The 26972-nt window shown below is 43.5% G+C and overlaps 2 protein-coding genes across 6 annotated transcripts in view; one reads left to right on the forward strand and one right to left on the reverse strand.

Moving 5' to 3' along the window:
• Positions 1-1572: 1572 nt before the first annotated feature.
• Positions 1573-26972, reverse strand: part of CYFIP2 (cytoplasmic FMR1 interacting protein 2) — a 49832-nt gene continuing 24432 nt past the window's right edge. For 4 of the 5 annotated variants that reach the window (XM_085236485.1, XM_085236486.1, XM_085236484.1 and 1 more), the window contains exons 20-31: positions 26729-26837; positions 26344-26463; positions 25471-25670; positions 24889-24976; positions 16700-16843; positions 15338-15428; positions 14612-14742; positions 11580-11652; positions 10973-11067; positions 6875-7113; positions 6262-6409; positions 1573-5702 (exon numbers count right to left, since the gene is read on the reverse strand). In XM_085236485.1, the coding sequence (XP_085092611.1) occupies positions 5535-5702; positions 6262-6409; positions 6875-7113; positions 10973-11067; positions 11580-11652; positions 14612-14742; positions 15338-15428; positions 16700-16843; positions 24889-24976; positions 25471-25670; positions 26344-26463; positions 26729-26837 (1606 nt within the window). In that variant the 3' untranslated portion in view covers positions 1573-5534. Of the gene's footprint in view, positions 5703-6261; positions 6410-6874; positions 7114-7136; positions 9685-10972; positions 11068-11579; positions 11653-14611; positions 14743-15337; positions 15429-16699; positions 16844-24888; positions 24977-25470; positions 25671-26343; positions 26464-26728; positions 26838-26972 lie in introns of those variants that run through there. The other variant, XM_085236487.1, reaches the window with a different exon arrangement.
• Positions 23403-24845, forward strand: FNDC9 (fibronectin type III domain containing 9). Its single transcript, XM_010719023.4, has one exon. It carries the CDS (start codon positions 23407-23409, stop codon positions 24070-24072), a length of 666 nt encoding a protein of 221 aa, XP_010717325.2. The 5' UTR covers positions 23403-23406; the 3' UTR covers positions 24073-24845.

The raw sequence follows: 26972 nt of genomic DNA on the forward strand, positions 1-26972 counted from the left end.
ATCAGAAGGCTTTTCTTTCTACTCCTTTTCTCTTCTTCTTTATTGGACTGGAAAAAAAATGGTGGAAAAATAGTTGTTACTCATCCTGTGTATTGCTATAATGGTGGAAGCATCCTGCTAACAGCTGATGTCTGCCCTTGGGTGTCTGCTAGGCATGGCTCTTGTAGGAACTTTGAGAACAAGGCTGCAATATTCAGCCATGGCTCAGTGTAGTTTGAGATCTATTGCTTTGAAGGAAGATAAATCCTCTTTCTGACAGTGACCTGGTGGTGTAGGGGCAAAAGGAAATGCCTGGTGTTCAGATGGTTGCAGCACAGCAACATAAAAGCTTGTAGGACTGGATGTGGTTGAGCAGACAGCTTTTAGCTCAAGTTATCTCTCCAGGTAACCCTGCCTGCAGTGGCTGGGGTTGTCATTTCATGCTGCAGCAGTTCAGATGACACCATCTTGGAGTCTCCAGTCTGTCACACCCACAATGGGTTCCTACCCTTATGCTGCCCTCCCTGTGCCAGAGTGAGTATCTGTGGTTCTGCTGTAGAGCCGCTGAGCTGTGCGGGTTCATAAGGCCATAATAAGCATGCCCTGCTTCACTTGTGGGGTTATTTTCTCTATCCAGATCAGTATAATGATCTGGGTCCCTGAGCCCCCACAAACTACAGATGCTGGCAGAAGAGGAATGATGGGTTGGTGATGGATAGGGTGGATGTTCTATGGGCAACGGAGTCCCTAAAGCTTCAGATCAGCAGCACGTGCTGTGAGGTGAAGTGACATGCAGGCAGCAGATTGTTTGTTTATAGAGTTCTTAACTGCTAGGTGTTTGCATCAGAGCTCTACATGAAGCAAAACTAGATTCAAAGCTGCTGGCTTGCAGGAGTTACAGCAAGGGTCTCTGCTACAGCTGAAATCGTGAAGCAACCATTCATGAACTGTTATTCTCACTGGCAGAGTGCCGTTAATCTGAGGACATAAAGATACTTAGATACACGAGAAAGAAGGAGGATGTAAGTCTGTGGTTTTGGTAATGATCTGCTAGGGTTGGTTATCCAACAGTCAGACTCTCAGAGCTGGATGCTCAGTGCAAGGGCTGGCTCCAGGTGGAGCCATGCAGCCTGGGAGCCTCCAGCATCTCTTGGGGCTTTTAATAGGAACCAAAGAATGGCTGCAAATGGAAATCTGGAAGAAAATAGCAAGGGCTGTCTCCTGGGATGAAAAGTCCCTGTGGAGCTGGTAGGGCTGTGGTAGTGAGATGAGCCCATTTAGCTTTGTTTTGACTAGGCCTGTCAAATGCTATTACAGATAGTTCTATAATTTTCCCCCTATTCCCTTCCACAAGTTTTCAAATGAAAGTTTGTGGCAGAAGTATGTTTCCCTCAAAAACCAACTTCCTGATAGGAAAATTTGTTGGCCTGTTTTGCTGTTGGCCATGAGGTTTCAGTTTCCTTTTTCCAAAATCTTGACATTTTTTAGCAACAAAATGCTGCCATCATCCTTCTTAATGTTCTCCTTTTGCCAGGTATGATCAGAGTCCCTCCTCAAATAACAGTTACTACAAATGACAGTGACACCATGAGATAAAGTTTGCCCATTTCATGAATGAGCCCAATTTTTATTTCTTTTCATCACAAAAGTCATCCCACGTTTGTTGCACACACTGTTGGTTGCTGTGTTACGGGACATATCACCATGTACCAGATGCTTTACTCTTGCAGAAGCATTTCTAATGGATATGGAAGCTTCTGTTAGCTGAATTTTAGAACAACAGCAAAAAATAATACAAAACCAAAATATCATCTTCAGCTGCATAGCAAATATGGATCAAAAATTTAACACTGTATCAGACCACGAGCGTAAATATACCTCACCATAAATAAAACTCATTGTACAAAATAACTCAAGCAGCTTTTCATACAAATATGGTACATTTGACAAGAGCTTTTGAGAATATTTTCTTTTTTTTTTACACCTTCAATTCTTTTTTCTTTTGTTCTCAAACACACACAAACCTACTGGACTGAAGTAACGCAGGAGAAAAAAGACTAATGTTGTTCAGTGCTAATAAGTGCTGCTGGAGTTTAAAAGAAAAACCACTGAAGTGCTAAGTTTGAACAAGTTTGCTTCTCCTTTCTATTGGATCTCTGAGAGTCAAGTGTAGCGTCATCCAAGAAAGGCATTTGCACTGCCAATAGTCACATTTCACAACGTTAAAGCTGGAGGGAACGTTACAATCATCTAGTCTGACTTTGCTCATTACACAGACCATCCTTTTCCCTCTCTCTAACTTCTGTATCAAGTCAGCAACTTGTCTTTGAAGTAGGCATTCCAAGCGATGATTGGTAATCCCCAAGGAGTTATAACTACTTTAGAGTAATTGGGAAAATGTAGGTTAAAAAAAGGTAAGCCCATAGTCAGTTGACTTAAATTATCCATATAGGGGTCCATGTTTCCCTAGGAAAAAATAATATGGGCTGTGCAGATTGAATTAGAGCACCTCTGCAAGGAAGACATCCAAAATTGGCAGAAAGTTTTCCAGTGTGGAGGATATGCCCAACCCCTTGGCAATCTGTTGTTTAGCTCTACTGTCACAAATTTTCTCCCCTATTTTCACTAATAATTATGACATTAAAAAAAAAAAGTATAGAAGAGAAAAATTCTGCTTCATTGAGTTCTTTGCAGATATAAGCCTGAACCTTTCTTGTATAGAGTCAAGGTGGGGGGGGAGGTGAAATTAGAAAACAAGCTAAAGACTATTTGAATCAGGTAGATTCTTAACATAAGGACAATAACATCAAATTTCAGAAGTGAGGACCATATGGTTATTCCTAGCTGATCTCATACTACTTGAGCAACAAGGCAAAAACATCTACAGTTAAAAACACTTTACATTTTGTTCATGCACTTTGGACATTTTGCTCAAAAATGTTTCATCCCTCAGAATTGGAAGGGGTTTGTTTCTGACAGCAAATCTGAGGGAAAAAAAAATAATAGATTTCCTCTACCTTTTCATTCAAGTACACCCAACTGTGTTTTGCAGGTTTGTGGGGTTTTTGTTGTTGTTTTTTTTTGTTTGTTTGTTTTGTTTTGTTTCAGAGAATTAAGCCAAAGCTACAGCAAAAGAATGCAGTGATAGTCATGTATAGGTAAAAAATCTCCTGTCTCACTGCAAACTTAAACAAGACACTTATATTAACTTAGGATATCCTGTTCTGTCTGCTAGCTGTGTGTGACTGGGCTGTGTGGCATAGCTCATCCTTCTGTTTTCTTGTTCTTGCTGGTTTCTGCCAAGGCTCCAACATCCCATAACATATCAGACATCATAGAACATTCAATTTGTGCTGTGCTCAGAGATGGCTCTGAGAGCCAGTCAGGGATCTGTGCCACTTCATCAGCAACAATTTCATACCAAAATAACAAGCACTTGCTATTTAGGTCAGGAAAATAGGATCTTGGTTGGATCTATCTTCCTCGTATCTTGTTTTTCACAAAAAATAAAGTGCTCAATTCTCCTCTTCCTTTTAAAAATATATATCTGTAAACTCCCTCAATTCAGTAGTTTCAGCAGTGTAAAGTGTTGGAACACAGTGGAAAACCAGAACTGGCATCGTTAGTGGAGAAAGTTAAATTGAGAGCAGGAGTCCTTTGGTATTGTTGGGTCTTGGATACTCTTGTGCTGCTCTTCTTCACAGTGTGAGGGAAACAACTTGCTTCTAGAGTCTGGATCCTTCCCTGGCACCCAAAGGGTTCAGCCCAATCTCCTGAGATGCCATTTGACTTTCAGATTACTGTGCTGCACTGTTTTCTCCCAGAGGTTCAAGCATTTGTCTCAGCAATTAAAGGAGACTCAAGGTGTAAAGGTGTTCAGCACTTCCATGTGTGGATTATTTGTTGATTATGAGGGAGGGAGTGTGTGGGAGAACAAATGCATCCCACACAGCAAGATCTCCTTTAGCTTGCTGTTGTTTTCTAAGATAATTCCAGCTGGGACATTTCTACTAATTAATAATGTATTTCCTTTGAGAGAATAAGGGCCCAGGCTCTGCCTTTTCAACATCTGTAGTAGCATGCAGGTTACAAGGCATGATGGAATGCACGAAAAGAACATATATTACCAAGTCTGTCGATTTAAACAGTAGTTATCTGCTGTGTCCTGGCTAAAACTGAGAAATAAAAATATTGCCAGTGGTGACATTAGCATAATTTCCTGCTGGAGCATGTGGTTTGATCTTCTTTAGCCTCAGGCATAAGGTTTTGTGTCAGTGTGGTGACAGCACCAAGAGGAAGCAGGGAAAACCACAAGTTTTGAATATCTCCTTAAAGTCCCTACTGAATTTGTTCCCAGTATCTAATACATCCAGAGATATTAGATGAGCTGAGTAGGAACAGGAAACAGACTCCAGTGTTCCCTCAGAATGCTTTTGAGCCTGGAAAATGCTGTTTTTGTTATGCTTTTACCTTTTCTAAAGAATCACATCATTTCTGTGTGATGGGAAGTTTACTTAGCCTTACTGATGGACACCATTCTCTTAAAAATAAATAAATAAAAATTGGTTGCTATGAGTAGGAGTTTATCTAAAACAAGGGAAAATAGCATGCCAGAACATACAAAAATTATGCATCCCAGCTCTCATCCTTGGCTGAATATCAAAGATCACACATGGTCAAGGTAAATACAACTGCCTCCTGTCAGGAACAGTGTCTGTTTCCACTCAAGTTAGCATGTGCAAAAGCATATTCATGTGAATCCAATACAACCTCTTCCATGGCCCATAAGAAATTTCATTTACTTCATGGAAGATGTGTCTTCAAGGGAGAACCCTTTGAAATAAAATAAGTGGACATCCCAATAGCAGTGGAAAAAAAAGCAAAATGGGCCTTTTTCGATTCCCCCAGCTCTCTGAAGTGCTGAGGACTTATTTGGCAGCTACAACATTGCTATTTTGAAACCCAAGTGCCAGATGCTAGGAAGGCCAACGACTTGGCAGAGAGCAGGAAGCAATCCACAACCAGCCCAGCATGGCTGCTCTGCACTACTCCTTCCTCAGGCTGCTGCCGTAGGTGAAATCCTGCCTTCATCCCCTCTTCCCCAAAAAGAAGTCAGGGTCTGTCTTCAGCCCTGGTGGCACGTGTCATGGGTGGGGTTGACTTTCCCCATTGCTTTTGCAGTGGGAGTGGGCTCCTGACACAGTAGCAACACGCAGCTCTTCCGACAGGATCCCCCACCTTTGGGGCTGCAATATGGCTTCAGATTTTTGTGTTCGGCTGGATGAATCACAGGGAAAACCAGATTTCATGGAAGAAAAGCACATTTGCCCTCCCACCCCCACCCACTCCCAAGTCCAAAAGCTACAAGTAAAATTGGTCACAGGGATGGAACAGAAGAACATGCACTCAACAGGGCCAGATGGGAAAATAAGTCCTTGTAGTGAGCATACCCCATCTTACTTTGTTGCCAGGTCTCATGCCATCAAATTCATCATCCCAGTCATCCTGGGCTCAGTCTCTTCTCCCTTCCCAAAGCACACAGGGTTAGTGTCACACTAGCAGGTGGTGGCCAGTGACTGGTGGATGGGAGGCTGGAAGCAGCGCACGTGCTCCACTGTGGAACTGTCTGTTTCCACCGACTTCATGTACTTGTTCAGGATGGCAAAAATCTCATTGTTCAGGATCTGATACTTCCTTATCCTGTCAGCCATCTTTTTCAAGGGCTGGAGTGATGGTAAGAAAGAAAAACAGTAGATGAAGAGAGTCTTATGTCATTTACTAGACAGAAAGTATCAGTACATTTGCCCTGCTGCTGAGAAACCTCTGCTATTACAAAGCAGCTATTACACGTGCTACAGTTCCACTTAGCAGCTACCAGAGACTGGTGACTCACTTCATTATAGCGTTTGATGACTCAAGGCAGAATTAACAAGGTCAGTGTGTGGTTCTATGTTAATCGATCTGGAGTCTGGACTCCCAGCTGTTTATTGATGAAGCCACAGAGATCAGAAAATGGTTGATGGAAATACCAGCTTCTCTGCTGCAGCTTCCTAACCCCAGGAAGAAAGGAAAAGCTTTGGAAGAAGAAAGATTTGATTGTCAAGCCAATTAAAATCCTGGCCTCTCTGCTGAAACTGCAGGTGGAAATCTCACAGCAATCACATCCAGCTTGAATAAGGTCAATGCCCGGAAAGTTTGTGATTTATGAATTTCAACAAGGCAAGTCAGAAAACAGAGATGTGTGCTAGTTCAGGTCTTTTGGAGCCTTACCCTTCAACTTACCACGTTTTTAATGATTTCATCCTTCCCGTCTTGCCTCTGCACCTTCAGCAGGTGGTAGCAGAAGTCAAATAGGTCAAAGCGTCGTTGTTGTCCAAGGAGAACAATGATAGAACAACCTGCCCAGTTCAGACCATCTCCAAAGCACTGCCTGGAATGGGGACAGGGTGATGGGATGAAGAGACAACAGGATGGAGTTAGATAAATGATGTCCTATCATGAGACAGGAACTTTCCTTGGTGGGGGAAATTGGTCCTATTGATGGGAAGTGGGCATGTAGTTAGAGAAAAAAAATGATCTTAGGACAGGACCAGGCTATGCGTGGTGCACCACAGGGTACGATGGATGAGGACTTTGCCTCCAACTTGGATCTGTAGGCTCATCTACCCATTTCTTTCTGCAGGGCACCTTGGGCATTTCTCTGTATTCCTCTTTCCCTTCTCTCCTTTTCCCAGTCGTTCAGATGGGAAGCTTTGGGGGCATCTCTTTAGGTCTATATCCAACAAGGTCCTGTCCTCAGGTACCCATATTCTCTCTCTACCTCTGTGCTGCCTGTGGCTATTGCTGCAGCTAAGGGCCCATGAGCTAATAGCAGAGCTGGGTACTGGACACTCACTCTGCAGTGAATTCATTGGTGCCCACAGGGATGCAGTACACAAACTGCATGGCACTCCAGAGCCGGTGGAACTCCACGCACTCATCCACATGCATGACCCCATTTGTTGGGGGTGGTCCACGCCAGATTGGGTCCTGCAGGTAGCTCCGAATTCGTGTCAGGATGACCTCGAACATGGACAAGCCGCAGCACAGCCGCTCCTTGGTCAGCAAGTCACCTTCTCGAGCAATGGCTATTTGCTGAAGAGGAGGAGAACCAAAGAAACAAGTGACAATGTAATACAGATGTACGTTCTGGGTGGACTTCACAGTTCCTGGTCTCCCTGGCATATCCCATGAATGGTCCAACCTTACCTCTGATGGCTGCTCCCATGGCACTCCCCACCAGGGAATGCTCAACCCAGAAGACTTAATATTGTGCTCAATTATATTTCACCAAACTGAGTATCTTTTGAAATAACTATACGCATCAGAAAACGAAAGTTGAAGGCAAAAGTTCTGACCAGAAATACTGATCCTTAATTCTGCTAGCATGCTATTCTGTTACACGAGCACTACTAAGCATTGCCAGGCTTAATTTCATGATTTGTGCAGATTATGAAAATGAAACAGGAGAGAAAACAGGCATTTTGCTTCCCAGGGCATTACCATCATCTCTTTAAAATGTAGATAGGCTACGAACTTCCTGATTTCCTGTGTAGTGGTTCAAAAGCTCTGAGATAAATGAGAAGCCATTGGAACCTTAATACTGGAAAATCTGTGGTTTCTAAGAAAGACAAGTATATATTTTCCAGCTGAGAAACTTTCCATGTGCAGAGAATTTCTGCGACATCCCCTCCCAAATTTACATGAACAAATTTGGAGGGAGTGGCTCCGTTGGATGGAGTTGATTTGGCTTTTACACCAGAAGAAGCTGAATAGAGAACTGATTTAATTTCAGCTCCATTGCTGCTCCAGAGGAAAAAAACCAACAAGGGTACTTAAATAAACACCAACCCCAGTGAGCTTCCTGCCTTCATCCTCTGAGCTGGGCTGGGCTGCATGCGTGGAGCCTGTCTGCCCCACTCCTTGCCATTTCCAGCAGTATTACTGCCTTCTTGAAGTGCTGCCAAAAATAACAGGGGAGATGAGAGCCAAGTGCTGTCAGAGTTGTGCCACGGAAATAGGAGGCTCACCCCATTACCTGGGTGATGGCCACATCCTGCTGTCCCTACAGGCAGAGCCTCTTACCACCTCACCACTTCAGCAGTGGCACTTATCAACTTTCTGCCTATCTCAGAGGGCTTCCTGGAACCCTAGGTCATTTTTAAGTTCTGCTCCATTTCCAGCTGTCCACCTAATGCCTATGAGAAAAAATGTCATCCTGACCAGAATTACAACAGAGGCTCAGAGCCTCTGCTACAAAGCACCTGCACATGTCCTGGTCAGACTTTAAGAATGTGAATTTTGCTCAGTTTATTTGGGTATTCTTTATTCTGCACTAAAAAAATAAAAATCTGAACGTGGTTATACATCCCCTTTCCTGACTACTGGTTTACATAGTCAGGAAGCTGACCTAAAGCCTTTTTAGTTTGGTAGCTACTGAAATGAAAGCATTACAACTCCTGCTTTCAACACAATTCCAAGGACATTTTGGGAGCTTCAGAGCAATTAATGTTCAACTAATAGCAAATACCAAGGGAACACTGTATTGCTGCCCAGTGGCCAGATGGGGGATGGGATCCCTAGATCTGTTAAATTCAGGAATGATGTCACCCAAGTTTCACAGCACACACTTGCACATATTTGCTTAGCAAGTAAGAGTTTATTTTATCCAGTGTGTTTTTTATAGCTAAAGGCAGTAGGTACAACTTATGTCTCTCCATCTGCATCAAACTTTTATGGCTAAAGATTAGTGTCTGCACACAGAAGTCTATGATGGCAAAATGGAAACACAGCAAGAGTAAAGTCTCTTAATGTGTAAATTAAGTGTTAGCATTACTGTTTGCTAAGAAATAGCAATAGAACTGGTATTTTTGACAAAACTAGTTCCACGATCTTAGCATGAAGAAATATTAATCTAGAAAAGGATGCACCTGTTTTCTAAAAAAACATTGTACCACTCACATTCACAGACAGAATTTGGTTTTAAAATTCATTCCCATGAATCATGACAGAATCGTGACAATAGTCGTGACAGAGCACGACTATTACTTGGCAGATATTTAACATGGTGAAGGCAGCTGGACAACTATTAGTCCTGTGGCCAAAGCTGCCTAGCAGCCTGAGGTCCCACTGACTTCTATGACCAGGAGAGGATGGGCGATTGAGGATAGATTGCCACGGGAAGACACTGTGCTGACTCAACTATTCCCTCTGTTCTCAAAAGAAAAAAAGCTCCCATGGCTTTCAAAGGAAAAAAAAAAGTCCATTGACAAAGCACGTTTTAAAGTCCCTTGCTAAATATCTACTCAGCATTAAAAGGGAAAGGATTCCTTTAACAATCTGCTGTGATTCCCTAGTTCTGTATCAATCACCTACCAAACAGCTGTTGGTGGATTTCCAGTGTATAGTATGCACTCCCTGACAATTTTCCTGTCACTGCACTAATTCAGTTATGCCATACCTCTTTCACAGTCTGTTAATGAGCAAACTTGCAAGAACCACACCTGAACACTGCTGGGAAGCAATTCCCTCTAACTTCAGCAGCTGTGGCTCAGACCCTTACAGCAAGTGGTTATGGGAAAACTGCATAAGGCCACCTTTTGGGAGAGGCATCCAGCAGCCAACTTCTGCACCTTCTGGACAATTGCTCTCAGGTGTTTCTGTGTTCTGCAGGAGAAACCCAACATGGCCTGTGTCCAAAACTGCATTTCCAGGAGCAAGCTAGAAGCTATGGAGGCGCCTACTGAATGTCATTTTTGTGTTCATTTATACCTGAGCTCAAAAAAGATCTGGTACTCAACTGTACCTGTGTGGTGAATGTAGGAACTGTTTACAGAAAAGTTAATTCAGGACATAAAATACCTTTTGTTTTCATCATTGTAACTACGGCAAGGATAAGCAACGAGTGGACTCTTATAGCAGATTTCAATGATGGTTTTGCATGAAAAGAAGGAGAGATAGAAAGACCAACACAAAGACACAAAAACACAGAGGTGAATTCTTTTTCTCGAGTGTCTCCTTTGAAAGGAAGCCAATGGGAAGTGAGAGGAGTGTCTACAAAGGCAGACAAAGCTCTCGGTTTTCAATCCAATTTCTTTGTTTCATATGATTTCCAGTGAAGCAAAGTTCCAAATCCTCAATCCATCAGAAAAACATGGAAGAAAGATGTGTAACTTTCTGCCTGCCATAGATCTGTCACCTCATACAACTGAGTATTTGTTCCATTCCCTCAGCAGTAGATTACAGAAAAAAGGCTGTTGATTTCTTTAACACTTTCAAATGATTTTTATCCTATTAAATCCACTAAGTAGATAGTGGACATTTGGCTCCTGATATCAATAGAACTCAATTCTACCCATTACATTGATTAAATCTGAGATATTTTTAGCGGTACTCAATTTCTGCAGAAAATAGATTTTTTTTCAAGCTGAGACCCCACCTCAATATGACACTTAAATGGAGCTGTAATTTTAAGCATGTGCTGAAGCTCTAAGCATGTGCTAGGAGGGAAACCATTCTCAGATGTACTCCTTGACAGGGATGAGCTTAAAAATATACCACCAGGCAGTCCTAAAACAGGATTCCCAAAAATGATGGCAATGAATTAAGCCAGGGACAGCCCTACAATGTTTCCCCTGGAACCACCCCAACAATTCTCCATTTATTTTTTTTTTTTAATGGAGAGGAAAGAGGTTTTCAAGGCTGTTTGTGTTCAGAGCTGGCTTATGCTACAGCTGCCTGCCAGCTCTCCAGACTGGAGGAAGCAACGCACTCTGGACCCACTCACAAATTTCCCTTTGATGTGTCCACTAGGGCAAGGATTCTGACTTTTTTTGTCTGGTTGGCATTTTAGAAAAAAATAAATAAAAATAAAGGATCACTTTCCCAGGGCTGAACAGGGCAACTGGGACTGCTATGAATTTTCAACAGCAATCCCTTTCAATGAAATCCTTACCTGCGGAGTGCCCAGCCTCTCTATTAGGGGAACCAGGTGAAGTGGGGCATACTTGGCTTCGAGACGCTTCATGCGCACCTCCAAGCGTTCTCCTTCTGTCAAGCGAGCAGCAAACAGTGAAATGAGAGGAGGAAGTGGAGACCCGCAATTTCCGCTGAGTTTGCTCAGAGCTGCCCCCCAGCAACCATCCAATGAGCCTTTGGATCAGAGAGCCAAACCGACAGCAAATGAGGGGACCGGTGATGCGGAGAAGGGTGGGATGTGCAATTGCAGTCTCAGCAGCAGCTTAACCAAACATGTTCAGAAGCATGTCCCTGTTCCTGATCACTCCTGTTGAGATGGACATTTCATGCTGTCATTCTCCAAAGAGGCTGCAAAATGCCTTTAAAGACTTAAGAGAACCCCCAGGCTATCTAAGGTTCCAGCCTGTAACTAGGCTACAGAAGATGCTCTGCTAGCATCTGTTTCCACCTTACTTTTGGCTGTACGCACTTATCTATTTAGAGGGGGAAGCAGGGCCAGAACTAATCCTCAGTTGAAATGGGAGAGAAACGGCTCTTGGAAGTGACCTCTGAGTCTGTTCACTGCTGCCCTCTGAGCTTCTTACCTTTGATGTAGACCCTGGGCAAAATATTTTGGAAGGGAGCAGCATGCAGCAAATCACAAACTTCTTCCTGGGACTGAGGCAGGAAGAAAGAAAGATAAAGTAAGTTAAAAAATACCTATAGGGCGTGACTGTTCGGCTCAGGGGTCTGTGCAACCCTACAACAACCCAATCACATCTACAGCACCTGGTCAAATCTAACCCAGCTCAGTAATATATCCAATAGTTTGTATCTAAATGGACTAAAACTGGAAGAAACAGCTCTCAGCTTAAGTCAGGAAGTTTCTATAACCCAAATAATTTACCTCATGCCTACACAAGGCCAGAGCTTCATATGTTTTTTGTTTTATTTTCTCGCCCACTTATTAATGCTGTGAGTAAAAGAGGATAAAGGCCATGGAAATTTCAGTTCTGTCTTACCCTGATGACTTCCTGCTGTTTGTTTTCACTGAGTGTGCCCAGGTGGAAGTTACCCTTTGGCTTAGTTGCTCTGGGATGTGTACATGTTAAATATACTGTTATAAATAGATACATGATACATTTGCCTGAAATTATTTGGTTTTTCAGTGCTCACGGCCAGTGCTATCAGACCTAAATCCCAGTGGTGGAGGCACCAGGGAGAATAATACAGAAGTGCAGAGAGTAATAACATCATGAGATGCCACCTGAGAAGATGCATGCCAATGCACTAGAGAAAAAATAATCCCAAACATAGATGCACGGAGAAACCTAGAAATAGGAAGGTGGAGACTGAGGAGCGATGGCTGACAATACATCATATACAAGTCTGCAATGGGAAACAGCAGCAAGGAAAACCAAAGCTGTTCAACACAGAGGCACTGCATAACAACACGGCAATAGTTTGCTCCTGCAAAACTCTCGTTCTAGGACATGCTTGCAGTTCTGAGCTTACCAGAGAGGTTTAGACACACTTGAGAGGAGGTCATGACAGAGCAGCAAAAGATTTTCAGGGCCAGATGGAATGACTCAGCTGGGTCTGGTTGGGGTCCATGGGTGGGTACCCCTTCTCCCAGCCCCAAGGCAGAGGACAGAGTAGCATGGAGCTGCAGGAGGCTGCACTGGTGCCATGGATGCTGGCATGAGAGTGAGTTTGTGGGAGTGCAGTTTGTGACACAGTGCTGGAGGGACAGGAACAGCCCATGGCCTCTCCATGGGCATGATGCTGATGCTATCAGAGTGTGCATATTATCTTTGTTATTCTGTTTGCAATCATTTTTGTTATTCTGTTTGCAAAGGACTCTTCCTTCTAGATCAATATGGTTTCACTGCTCTTTCCCTCTGATAAAGAGAGCACTTTCTGCATTTGCAGGCTGCATACACCTGGTATCTGTTCTGAAATTAATCATGGGAGACTTTCTCCCCAAGGTCCATTACCTGAGAGTAAGAATTCCTAGAAATTTAGTCCCAAGCAACACTTCATTCCTCAAATTTAAACAATAAAAAGGGGGGCAGACTGGAGCAGATTTCTAATCTTCACTAGAGCAGCTTCTGCCAACAACTACCACCAGCCTTAGATTAGGCTGACAGCTATGAAGATAACTGTGCCATAAAAGTAATTGCTCCTTCTACAGAGGGAGGGAAAATCTTGTTATGCAATGGCTCTAAGCATATGACAGCCTTCCAGCAAGTGAGAACCAGTGGCTGCTACATGCAAAACTCCCTTATATTCTGAATCAATTTCTGTGTAAAAAAACAGACATCTTTGGTTAGCATGGAAGGTGGGCAGATGTGGACTTGGATGGGCAGTCTTTCTAAAAAGAACCCCAATGTTCTCACTGTCTCCTTTATTTTCTGCTATTCTAGGATGTTATTATATTGCCAGTGTACAGCTCCAGAGACAGGAGGAACATTTTTGCAGTCAAATAGGGATTTCTAAAAGAAACCACCATGTGTCCCTTAAGTATCCATTTAGAAGATGGGACATAAAAGGCAAATGCAGAACATCTAGCATAAAATTCAGCACAAAATAGCAGAGAGCAGTGACAAAGCCACAAAAGAAACATAAACTGCCAGGATACTGTCTGGTCATTCTATTAGATAAAACCCAGCTGCTAGGTGATATTTATCTCTGTTTGTTAAATCTTATGCAACTACTGCTCACCAAATATGTTTGATATACCATATAAGGAACTAGAAGTCTTTCTACTGGGGTTGTTTGCAGAGATTTTCAGTTTTCCCTGTGTTCTGTAGTTGACTAAAGTTGGAACCTTTGAAGTTTCTTCTGGTTTTACTCTGAACAAAATTTTATGGCTTTGCTTGGAAATCCCACGTGTGCTCAAGAAGGCTTGCTGAAAAAAATTCGGAAAGATCTGACATTACCCTGCCAAAACTATTATGACATGAAACATGCATCTTAATGCAAAACTGGATTGTTGTTGCAACTCTCAGTTGGCTCTAACATGTTGCATTCAGCCATAGATAGCCTTTGCCCCATACCAGCCTACTCAGGTTAGAATTGGCATCACATGAGCTAAGAGGCTGAGAGACTTGTCATGCACAAGATGCTTGTGCAAGGGCTAATATCACGTCATCACTCTAGCTAAGTTTTTAGTGAAGATTAAGTCATAGGAAATATAATCTCTTCTGAGATTTCCTTCCTTTTGTATTGCTTTATCCTTACTGTCATTAGAACCAACTAGTTTTTCCATTGCACTACCACTCCAAAGAGAGCATTAGAAAAAGTAGTAATCCCTGCCCCAAAGAGCTTACAATCTACAAATATCTCCAGTTGATTTTTATTTCTGAGATGGACAAACACGGGATAGCTTTGGGTTCAAGAATTAAATCTAGATCTTCCAGTATTCAGATTCTCCTTGAGCAATGCCAGATGTCAGTGACCCAGCACCAATGTATATCATCCCCACAGACCTCAGCAGCAGAGCCCTAGAGAGACCCTGGGTACATGATAAGCTGGAAAATTTCCCCAACTCATCCGCTGGAGAACCCATTTCCACTCAAACTCTTGAGCTGGCAATTTTAAGTGGGATCTGCTGGTGCAGGGTATGTTGCCTTACCAAAGCCTGCTCAATAAGGAGGCAGAAGAGAATGGCATTGCCCACTTCTCTGAGGCTCTGGAACACATCAGTCTTCAGCTCTGCATACTCAATGATGTCCTTCAGTTGGTGGTGGAAAAACTCCAGGATTCCTTAAAAGACAAGGGAGGGCAGTGAGTGCAAAAGCATCCTTCAGTGGTGTGGATTAAAAGGCAGTCAGGGCCTGGTGCTTCATTTATTATGAACTGCAAGAACTGCTAAATGGATAGATAGGGATAGGCACTGGGCAGAACCAGCGCGCAGTGTGCATTTGCTGACCCATGAGAAATAGGGAGTAATTCCTGTGAAGTCCTTGGATTTCCTCATTAGAGAAAAAAGAGATTCAAGACCGCTATGGATGTCTTTGTGCTGGTTCACTTATAACAGTCAGTTTTCACATCCAGCTGAGTTGCAGACTGCAGTCATACGGTAAAAAAATCTTTCCATCAAAGAAGTAGAGCTTTAGAAAAAGTAATAGTGAAGCCACTGTAACAAAAGCTTAAAAATCCTGAAAACAAAACCTAAACAACCAGCAGACATACCCTTATCAATCATCTGTGTGTTCAAAGTGAAATCTGTAACAGGAAAGTTGTGTCACAGGGAGCACCAGCACAGTGGATGCTCATCCTTGTTTAATTGAGTAAATGCTGTGCAGGGATTTGGATGAGCTCTTGCTCAAACCATGACACATCTCACTGTAGTACCTACCTGGAGAGCCATATTCGTGTCTTGGCAAACGGCATATCTTGGGCATGACTTCGATCAGAGTCTTCACATACTGCAGGATGGTGCCTTGCAGCTGTAAGAGACAAAGAGGGGTTAAACTGGAAGGATGGCTTCTTCTGGCCTTGGTTTTAAAGGGAACAGACTGTGGACAGGTCCCTGTCCGACAACAAAGGGTGAAACTTTAGTTGGAGTCTAAGAAGAACTTGCTTCCTTTGGATTTCACCCAAATATGAAGTCCAGCCCAAGTGCATGGAGTTTTACAGCTTCCTCCTGAATAATAAATAATGGTTGCATGGATTTTCTACTTCAAAATACAGCTCATTGTGTTTGCATTATTTGCAGCTGAAATCCAAACAAGGCTCCATCGTAGATCCAGCTGGACTTGTGTTCCTAACCTAAAAAGCATTTCATTGGAGCTGCTAAAGGAGCCATTCCACAGCACAGGAAATGGTCTTCCCACCTGAGGAATGATTCTTGACACTGAGAGTTTAAAAAAAATTTAAAATATATACAGATAGAACAAGTTCCTGCAGATTGGATGTTTTGAACTAATATGGAGAAAAGTTTATTTCTTAGTTAAAAATGTTTGCTGTCATTTGGAGTTATATAAATACATCCTGTAGACATATTACATGGGATTATGTGATAAACATAATTTAGCCAAATGCAAGATCTCTATCTTCTCACTGAATGCTGTCTGATCTCACACAGCAGTTATGGTGCTTTCAACTGAGTGACACAAATTACATCTTCAATAGCTACCGTGCTTTACAGCAGAGAAGCTGGGTATATGCTTAAGATTTAGGTCTACATTGCTTTGCTAGATAAGTTCAAAATTAAATCACTGCAGCCAAAACAGAATTTAAATATTTATAATGAATTAAAGTCTTCTCTTTGGTAAAACAGTTTTGGGTAGAAAAGCGTGACCTGAAAAATGATAAATTTTTGCACGCTCCCTCCTGCCTTGTTAATGTTCTGTATTGTTGGTGCCCCTAGGGAGCACTTCCCTGTGGATACCACATCTCTCTTTTGAGAGGAGTACAAAGCAGATGGAGCTACTGGCTTCAGCATATCTGATGGGAAGGGCTGTATGGCTTGAATTCTTAAGAGCTCACATGTAACAGAAATTTCCTTGCAAACTCTTTTTTTTAAGGTATCGTGTCCTCCACCTTAGCAACAGCAGAACAAGACCATGAATACAAGTGTTGCAATGTGGATAAAGGGGCAAAGAGGTGCCTAGATTTCAACAACCCAAACCAAAACCTGAAGACTAGGCTGACCCTCCAATTCATGCCTCTCAAAGCATTGACATTTCTCTGCTATCAGTGTCAGGCTCAGAATTACCAGGCTCTTGACGATCTTCAACAGCTCTTCCATGACCACAGCGATCCCCTGATAGCCAAGCAGCCTGCAGATTGTCTTGAAATGAGGTGGCCCCACAAAATTGCGGTAGGAGCTATAGATGTGACTGTAGGCAATGTTGAGAGGCTGAGAAAATAGAAGCACAGTGACACTTAGGCACATTTACAGGACTTGCAAGTAATTCTCTTATTGTAGTATTGTGTTCCATCACTTGAAATCATTCTGAAAGAAAGCAGGAGAAATAATAATTCCTGTAAGAAATTTCTTACAATACTTCTTGAGGTACAAAAAGATTGCTCTTCTTTCTGTGTAGTCATATATATTCTACTCTGAAAAAACTGTCATGTCACAAGGTTTATTACACTGCTCCATAGCCAACACCACTTTCATTTCCAAAATAATTTGCTCTTCTATGTATTTGCAGTCAAGGATTTCAGTTCCCTGGCCCTTTGCCTCTTCAAACCCAAGTTCTTCTCCACCAAAACTGAAAGCTTTATACATGAATAACAGGGTAGAATTTTTCCTATTGACATTTGCTTCAAATGAGGAACAGTAAGAAAAGTAGGAACTAGAGCATCTGAGCCTAAGACCAGTTGGAAGAGACATAGAAATGATCCTTTCTGCATCCTATACAGCCCTACATACTGGTACTTGAGACATTTACATGTGACTGAGCTCAAAGGGAAGAACCTGACCCTTGCCTAGGGAGCATACCTGGGGCCCTGGGCACTAGTAAATTGTTAGCAGCAAAAAACAGAAGGCAACTTCCAGGAGCATATTTTATCAATATAATGTTGGAAATATGGGAATTACTGCAATTTTTTGGCACTAGAATATTTTTTTGATTCATTTGGTGTAAGAAGAAGAGAAGTAGGGGAATTAATTCACTTGTGTGATTGGCAAAAGAAACCAAAAATCAAAAAGAAAACTGATTTTAGCTGAGACACCACATGTTCAGCTTGGCATCTGTAAGAGAAGTGCTGGCACCATGACTCAGCCCCACAGAGAAGGGCTGCAGCCTCCCCTAGGAGATCTGTGACAACCACAGCTCCAGTACACAGCACTGAGCCTTAGAAAGACTCTGGCATGTAGTGCCGCTTCCAGAAAAACACAGATGAAATCCCTGGCTCAGGGTTGCTAGAAGATCTTAAGACAAATTAAACAAATTAAGTTACATCCAAATGTGCTGTGCAAGGCATGCTGCATCCTTCCACAGCAACTACAGACTCAACTCTGCAGGAATTCCCTTCCATGACAGCACCAGGGACAGACTCTGGCCAAGGCACCTGAGAGACCACCACTTTGGAGAGCTTAAGATGAAAGGCAGCAAGCACTGAAGTGGCAGATGAGGACAAAATGATGGATCCTCAGCTCCTGCAGCTCGTAGCAGTTGCAATACAGCCAGTTGTGCTCGAAGGCTTCACTCATCCACTCCTTCTGACTCACTTCCACAAGCCTAACAAGTTAGGAAGTGAAGTCATTTGCTAGGAATCAGAATACTGTTTTCTTTTGCTCTCAGATACAGAATTTCTGCTGACTGATGTACTGATAGCTCTCATGGACTTGACAGTTGCTTTAATCAGTGAATTAATTGTTTTGTTAGAGCCCTACTGCCCTGATCCAGCAATGTATCACCTCCTATGATTGCTAGGTACTCCTCTAAAGAGCTAGCAGGAAAAAAAGTTGGAGAGCCCCCTGCTTCTCTTAAAACTTCACCTTTGGCCCTGATAGACAGTGAAACTCTTCACCACTCTTCTGTGCATCAGTACTGTTATGTACACAAAGCCAACCTTGTAGTCTCTGTAGTGCATTCATTCACAGCGTGCATGAAGTTTCTCCTCCATCAAAACTAAGCAATAGGCCTCTGAATAGGAAGGGTCAGAGTGAAATAATTTTGGGGAGATAGAATTGGTCACATTTTCCCTGGAACGAGGCTGACATTTTGCTGCGATCTCTTGGTGCAGCCTCCTGCCTTGCAGCAAAACACAATGCTGCTGCAGCGCAGCTTTGAAGCTGTCTTTTCCTTCGAGTGGGGGTCCCAGCAATAAGCCTGATTAGGAGAAGATACATTTTAGGCTGTGCATGGGCTGCAGATGAGGAGAGTGATTCATCCCCGCCTGTCTGCAAGATAAGGTAGGCTCATCGAGCTCTCTGCACAGCGCATTAGCAGCAGGCTTGCGTCTAATAATAATACCCTGTGAGCAATTAAAATATACCTCCATTTAAGGGCGAGATACACAACTTAGTTTAAGGACTGTAGGATGTAAAATATGACACCAGGGTGTATTTTAAGACAAACCAGCTGAACACACAAGCTGGCTGTGTGGCACGCTCACTCCCCCACATTGTGCGGCCACTGCCACCCCCCGGGAGCAGGAGCAAAGCCCCTCTCCTGCAGGCCCACAGGATGCTTTACTGTTCACTGGAGCAACAGTCACTGAACACATAGCGGTTTTCCCTGCCTTTCGTTTAGGGCCAGACAGGCAGGTTTTGGGGCTGAGAGGCTGGGTGGCAGGCAGGTTGGGATCTGTGGCAGTGGCACAACCAAAGATTAGTCCTGACTGTCAACCTGACTTCAGTGCCACAGTTGAGATGGTGTCTAAGAAAGTACAAAACAACTATAAGACTTTTACGCAAAGTGAATTGAATCAGAGAGTCATTTGAGTCCCTTAGAGGCTACGTAGTCCAACTGCTGCATTGAACAGGGACATCTACAGCTCAGTCGGGTGCTCAGAGCCCAGATCAGCCTGACCTTGAATATCTCCAGTGATGCAACCTGTTCCAGTGCTTCACTAAAATACATATGTACAAATCATACAATGCAGTAGGCACTTTTATATACTGTATTTAAACAATCTCTCTGTCTATTCCATGCCTTAGCATAATGCCTTGCTATTCTGACTGTAGTTTTACACACACACACACGTACATACCTACATACACTGCTATAATGTATAATGAACCATGGCAGGAGAGGCAGCACATCCCCCACAGCCTGTTGCAATGGATCAGCATCCCCCACTGCCAACACCACCTGCAGCATCCATAGCCCCTTCACGCCTCAGTGTTGCTGCTGCAGACGTGGCAGCATAAAATAGAGTGGTTCCATCCCATTCACACAGCATGGCTATTTATACAGCTGTCAGCAGCATGCCTTGCCTTTCAGGTTACATCTGCTCTCACGCTTGCTAAAAATGGGTGGGCAAAGTCAGCAGTGAGAGGGAAGTTGTGATTTTCAGTGAGTCTGGCGTGACCCTGGGTCCAGCAGTGCCAAGAGAAAACAGAAACACTCTTGAAAGTACATAAATGAAACCCAATCTGAAGCATTTACAGAGCTAAGAAGTGGTTAGCAAGTGGTAAGAAGTGGGTTGCTGTTGATTTACAGCTCCTTTGTAGGAAACTTGGCAACCTGCTGCATTTTCTAAGTGGCTGAGTGACAGAATTGCTCAGTTTCTGCTGACCACTCAAACACATTCATGGTTTGCATCCCAGAGGGTAGAGTGGCAGGCAAGGACAGCCAGGGCCACTGACAGACGTTATTTGGGTAGAAGGGAACAAAGGTGCTGGACCAGCCCAAGCACTGACACAGTTTTGGTGTTTTCTTGTTCACAAAAAAAACAATTTCTAGTTTATCACCAGTGTAAACTGGTGCTGACTTGACTTTGGTAATGCCAACAGCACTGAAAACTTTGGTACGGTTCCTTCAGAGCTCGTGGCATTGATCACTGCATAGAGAAGAGTTAGCAGGATGCAGCTATTCCTGTTTTCTGTGCTTTCCTCTGTTGCTGTTAACACGTTATGTGCAAACAACTGAAATTTAATTTTGAAACAACTGTGAACACCACTAACTCAACAACCCATCTGCAGAAGAAAAGCAGTACTCCCATGAAGTATTATCACATGGTGACACCTTTCTGAGCACAGATTTGTATCTTCAGCTCTCTCCCTGCAGGCAGGGATGTACTTTCTTCACAGCATGGGAGCAGCTGAGAGCTCTCCATTCCCCAGCTCCTGCAAGGAGGACCGAGCGATGTAAAAGGCTGGAGGCCGCCTGGGAGCACTTTCATTTCCATCCCTACCTATAATTATTTTCATCTTTCCTCCCCATTTTCAGCTCCCTGGCAGCTGCAGCCCACTCAGAAACTGATGGAAATATGGCAGGACTTGGAAGATAAACACGCACAGAACTGCAAAGTGTCAATCAAAAGCAACAGTCACACGTACTGCCTGGGCTTGTAACAGCCTCTCCTAATCTGGTTTGCATCATCTCCTCACTAATGACATTGTGAAGATCTGTGAAATACTGCAGGCACCTTCCTAGCAAGAATGGAGAACTAATAACTCCATAGCCAGAACTGAAATTTATTTTGCGAAAGTTCCTCTCTTGAATATCTTTTGGCTTCACAGAGCAGCAAGTCATTTCTTCAGAGCCTCTCCTTACCAGTCCTGCTGCCACATCTGTTCCCTCCTGTCACTTCCTAGCTATGGGCTCGGGCTGCTTTCTCAATAGCTTTGCCTCTCCTTCCTTCCCTGGGTATTCAGAGAAAACCCAGTACCTGCTCCTATTACACAGCTTGGAAATAAATTAAAAAGCAAATGGACTTGCCTCAGTATCAGGGATGAAAATCTACCGCTCACTGGCTTTAAATGGCAGTTTAAACATGCAAGAAATCATAGCAATAAAGACAAAGCCCCTGAGTGCTAACTATCAATAGGCCAGGATGCTGGATTTCACACCATATACCAGTATGGCTCTAACTCCAGACTCTTCTGGAGGCAGTAGCTTTGGAGCAGGGCTGCAGATAAAGATTAAAAAAAAAAAAAAAAAAACCACAAAAACAAAGTAGAAAACAAAACAAAACTGGCTTGCTCATTCTGCCTTGGAGACACACTTCTCTCAGGCAAAAAGCTTTTAGGGACAACATTCCCAAATTATTTGAAGATGCCTGCCCATCCTTTCCTACTGGTTGCTATGGTGAGAGATGACGGAGCCCAAGATGGGTATAATACGAGGCAGCGTGCGGAGCAGGGATTTAGCAGAGCAAGAGGGACACAGCGGTGAGAAGAGGGGAAGGTGCTGCGCCGCTCTCCTGCACTGAGGGGCTGCTGCAGAGGTGCTGGGGAGGTAAGCCGCTTCCTGTGGCTCTGGGAGGGCTTAGTGATGGGTGCATGTGCTTTTCTGCTCTGTAGGAATGGTTCAATGGTTGTTAAGATGAGCTGCTTCTTGAGAGAATTAAGGGAAAGTTAGTTCTGTTAAGGGAGAGGGGAGGAAGAGAAGAAAAAAAAGAAATGAGATCGATTGCTTGCAGCATCTGCTTGGAGTGCTCAGGTGGTTGGGGGAAGAGAACCCTGCAACAAGGCTCAGAGGGCACTCTGGTGCCCTAAGAGAGTGATGTACCAGCTGTTGTGGCTGTTGTTAATCAGGGATGGGTTAATGAGTAGTCTTTTATTAGGGGGAGAGCTTTGTCATTCATACACTTGTAACCCCTTAAAGAATTACAATATTATATTATATTATTGTAATATAATATTGAATATTATATTTCAGCAGTTTTCAGATCTCACAGTTACTATCCTGATATTACGGTGTGAGATACTGTAGTAACAGAAATACTTTATTGTTTATTAATCAACACGTTAAATATGGAAAATTCAGTGACAGCTTAAACAACTATTGAATCATTATGCAGCTTTTCCATATGACATTTAGGTATAAAAATTAATCTTTAGGAAATTCTACCGGGCAAGTCTAATTATCAGCTTATGTTAATCAAACTTGCAGTATCCTTTCCATTCAATGGGAATGTGAAGCAAAAGAGCTAAAAAAGCTTCCTGTATAGACAACCAGTCACAAAGAAGAGGTTTTTCAAAATCTAACTAGACCATAAAGTACACCCTATGTCCTACATATTTGGTTGTTGTTTTTTTTCTTTTAAGAAGCAGGCTGATAACAGTAGTCTGGGAACCAAGCAGGTTTCATCTTTGGTAATTTTAATCACCTAAGATCGAGCATCTAATCTAAGCTCATTAGGCATAGCCCTTCTGCAGCCAGTGGAAAGAGCTCCCTCCTAGGTTGTGGGCAGCTCAGTTCCCACAGTCGCTTTCTTTTTGCCTCTGTAAAGGGGAATATGACATTTTCTACATTCAAGGAAGTGAAGCTGTGGTGACTGAGGGAAAAGATGGTAACAACTATGAGTGTGGAAATCATGGAAACAGCAATATTAGAAATGAAACTCTTGAGTGCAGCAGGTGCCTCAACAGATTGAGTTTCATTTCCACAAACTCCCCTAAGTGTAGGAGTCTATGGTGAAATGGGCAGGTTTTGAAGCAGTCAGCTGAGTAACTTAGCTTCTGAAAGTTTGCTGAAGACCCTGAAGACAATTGCGATGAAGTTTTTTGTCTGCTAGAGAGCACCTGCAGTGCTTAACAGTTCTAAAAATGCAGTATTTTTTAGTGTCAACCACTGGCAAAACACTTAAAAGAGATTTCAGGGACAATTGCGACTTATCCAGAATGCAGTGTGTTTTAGTAATTACTTTTACAAAAGGCACAGAGAGTTCAGCTGAAGCCTACACATGCCCAGTCTAAGGGCCAGTAATACCTTGGAAAGCCTTCACTGATGTCAGTGGCCCTTAGGACTGCACATGCATTGGGGAACTCAGCCTCTCGCTGGTTCTGGTTTCAGGGACATGATGAACATCGAAGTGCACAACATCACCTACACCAGTGCCACGGTCTCCTGGACCACCACCAATCCCTGTCCGGAGAACTACTACCATGTCATGTACCGCCCCAACTGGAACAGCGTCTTTGCCGGCTATTTGCGCCAAAACTTCCACCGTGAGGAGCGAGTTCCCCACTCCCTCAGCTCCATCATCCTCCATCGCCTCACGCCCTCCACCATCTATGTCCTCTGCATCACGTGCAAGAACTCCTATCCCTCCAGCAACCACTGCACCACGTTTCACACGCTGGACCAAAACCCCCTACTTTTCAGCAGCTCTAAGCACGAGCCCACCACCTCCATGTGGATGGTGAGCAGCTTGTTGCTGCTCTGCTTTATAGCTCTCTTAGTCTACGGCTGCCTGCAGTTCTGGGCTGCACAGTGCTGTGGGCCTTCCAGGCCAAAGCAACATGATGTCAGCCCCGAAGAAGTGGGTGAAGGCAGCAGCTCGCTGGATGGTCCTCTGAGTGATGGACTGAAAGAAGAGCTTCTAGAAGTGCCCATGACCACTGTGCTCATGAGGACCTCTAGTTTCACGAGGGAGAGTCCATATAGTTCCCCACGCTGCTTCTTCCCCTATAAGAACAGTGATGATAAGACAGCCATCTTGCCGCAGCATGGCCTTCAGTGAGAGCAAAATAAAGAGAGGCCCTGTCTGGCAGTCTGGTTCATGCTGCTCTTTCCCAGCTCTTCCCAGTTTGTGTATGCACAGGGGCTGTTTGTTCCAGGGTAAAACATGAGGTAGGAACATTATCTGCAGGGAGAAAAGCTTTTTCAAGTGACAAAAATACTATCATTCATTGAGGGGTTTTTAAAAGGAAACACATTCTGGGAATGGCCATGCTAGGCTGACTGTAGTGTCACTATCTAATCTGCATCAGTGCTGTAGATCACATCAGTCATCAACCAGCATGCACAAGAAATAAACTCCACTCCAGTAGTTTCATGCCTGAGTGATCCTCCACTAGCATCACACCCCAAGCCCTCCTAACACTTGTATAAACAGTCATCATGGCCTGACAAAAGAGCTTTTTGACAGTGTCAAGTAGTTTACATTTGCACTCCAGCATTTTAGTAACTCCTGTTTTGAACTACAAATGGGATTCCTGCAGTAGCACCTTCCTCGGGGAGCAGCACCGTACTGGAACTCCAGCTAGCTCTCCTCTCTCTGTGTTTAAATGGATGTGACTTGGTCTCAGCACCACCAGCAAGCAAAGGGTGGTGTCAGCACCCCCTCACAGGCATGTTATGGAGAAAAATATGGGAAAGCAATAGCAAAAAGCACATTGAAGCTGCTTCTTTCATGGCTTTTTTGTTTCACATGGCAATGTGATGCTATACATTCGCACTTGTCACGCTGTTATTGAACAAGATATTGCATTTGTTTCTTCCTAAATAAAGGATTCCAGCATCCACCCCTGCTGGCTGCCATGGCTCATTGACTGACCTTGGACCCGTAGAGGTAATATGGTTGAACGTTGGCTGGTTTGTCCCGCTGGGGTTCCTGCGTAAAGGGGATTGCTGTCCTCACAAACCTGCAGCAGGCACAAGAGATAGGGAGGGAAGTGGTCAGTGCCTGGTCAACTGTGAGCAGTGCAGACATCACGCGGTCCAAGAGGAACTGTGGTTGCACACTAGTTAGGAAGTCATCATCCGAGCTACATGTGCAAAATCCTGCCCCAACCTATTTGTGATATAAAACACATCAACTTAACATATTACAAAGGTTTTGGTTTTTTTTGGAGGCAGGCAAGAAACCCACATCTGAGCAGGGACCACAGCTCTGCTGACAAGTCACAACATTCTAGACTGAACTACCTCAGTTGTTCATAATCTCTGTCCAACTTTGTTTGAATGTGTTACTACAGCTTCCAAGACCAAGGGGAGCTGGTGGACTTTATTTTAACTCTCAGTGCTGCACATCATAGGGAATAAAAACTTCCCTGCAATGCATGGAAGTTTTATGTGGCAGGTTTGAAATTCTGGAAAGAGATGTAAGGTCTCCAGGTGCTCTGGTTTTCCTCCTCACCTGTTGGTGGATCCATTGTAGCAGTAGTTGGGTAGAAAGTCAAAGTTGAGCTCCCAAAAGACATGGAGGGTGATGCGCCCATAGGGTGCAGAGACGTTGTGGTTGGCTTCCCGGAACATAGCATCAAAGCTATCCAAAGTCATGTGTTTGCACAGCAACCTGTGAGTCAGGCGATTTATTTCCAAGAGCCACTCCAGCTCCTGCAGCACACAAAGCAGCGGCAGATGACATGTGTTACCAAGATGGCAATAGAAACTGTTGGTTCAGTTGCCAAGGGATGATATTATATCCACACCCACACAGAGAACTTCCCAGGTGAGGATGAAACAAATGTTAAAGACAATGATTTCACTCAGTGACTGAGGCCAACTGCACTTCTACTCAAGGGGGTCCTGGTCCACTATCTCCTAAACCTGCAGGCAGCAAAATTAATTTGTTCCCCACTGAGTGCTGGCTGGCTTTCACATCAGAATCCTTCAGAGGTGGAAACTGGTAATTTTACACTACTTGACTCTGATACTCCTTTTAAGTATCAAAGGCAGAAAATCCTGCACAAACGATCTCAGCTACCTGTATTCAACAGAGGGAATTACAGTCAAGATTTCCTACTCTCAGATCACTGGACTCTGTTCTATGAGCTCCGCAAAATCTAAATACTGACTGTCACCTTATGATTTACACAAATAGTTCATAGTCTAATAATAATGCAATTAAGTCTTCATAAGTAGAAACAGTAGAGATTCAGTGTCATAAAGGAAAATACATGGTTGGCTGAACCGTACTGTAGGTGGGACAATTAGCAGAAGATCGCTGACTCTGTATTCCTAGCAGTGTATTATTCTCTCAATTCATACTCTCAGTAATAGTTCTTACCACTATGGATGTCAGGTCCTCACTCTCAAAGCGGCTAATGGCCTGGTCTAATGATTTGTACATCGCTGCTGAGATACGCTGGGTTATGAGCCTGTTCAGGTCAATTGACCTGCCCAGCAACTGGGAAAAGAAGAAAAGATAGGTGTATGTTACATTCAGATGGGGAAAAGTTGGTAGTAAACCCTCTATTTGGTTTACCACTACTTGGGAATAAGGTTGGAAATATGGAGTGTAACTCATTGATCCCCCTCAACCCAATGTCCTGAGTGCAGTGAGATAGATAGATCTTCTCATTCCAGTGCTGGTCTCAATTGAGCCCAGCACTAGGATGCCAACTAAAGGATAATAGAGTAAGAGCTATGAATACTACTTGCTTGCAGTGTACCTGGACATGCCTTTGCTTGAGCAGTGTCTCATAGCGGTTTGATGGTGGGTATGGAATGATCACCCCATAATTCTTGCATTCAGCCCGGAAACGTTTGTCCAGCAAAACACTGAAACAGGCAACAAACATCAGCAAAACGCAAACACACAATCATCTTCTCTCTGAATCTCTTCCAGAGCTATATTCATTCTTTTCATCTTGGTCAGAATGCCAACAAATGTCCACTTGCTTTGCTTTCACTTCT

This window comes from Meleagris gallopavo, chromosome 15, assembly GCF_905368555.1.
Source record: "Meleagris gallopavo chromosome 15, MGAL_WU_HG_1.1, whole genome shotgun sequence".
Classification (NCBI taxonomy): Eukaryota; Metazoa; Chordata; class Aves; order Galliformes; family Phasianidae; genus Meleagris; species Meleagris gallopavo.

Excerpts from the sequence above, each read along its gene's own strand:
- FNDC9 (XM_010719023.4), top strand. The coding sequence starts at position 23,407 with ATGATGAACATCGAAGTGCACAACATCACCTACACCAGTGCCACGGTC.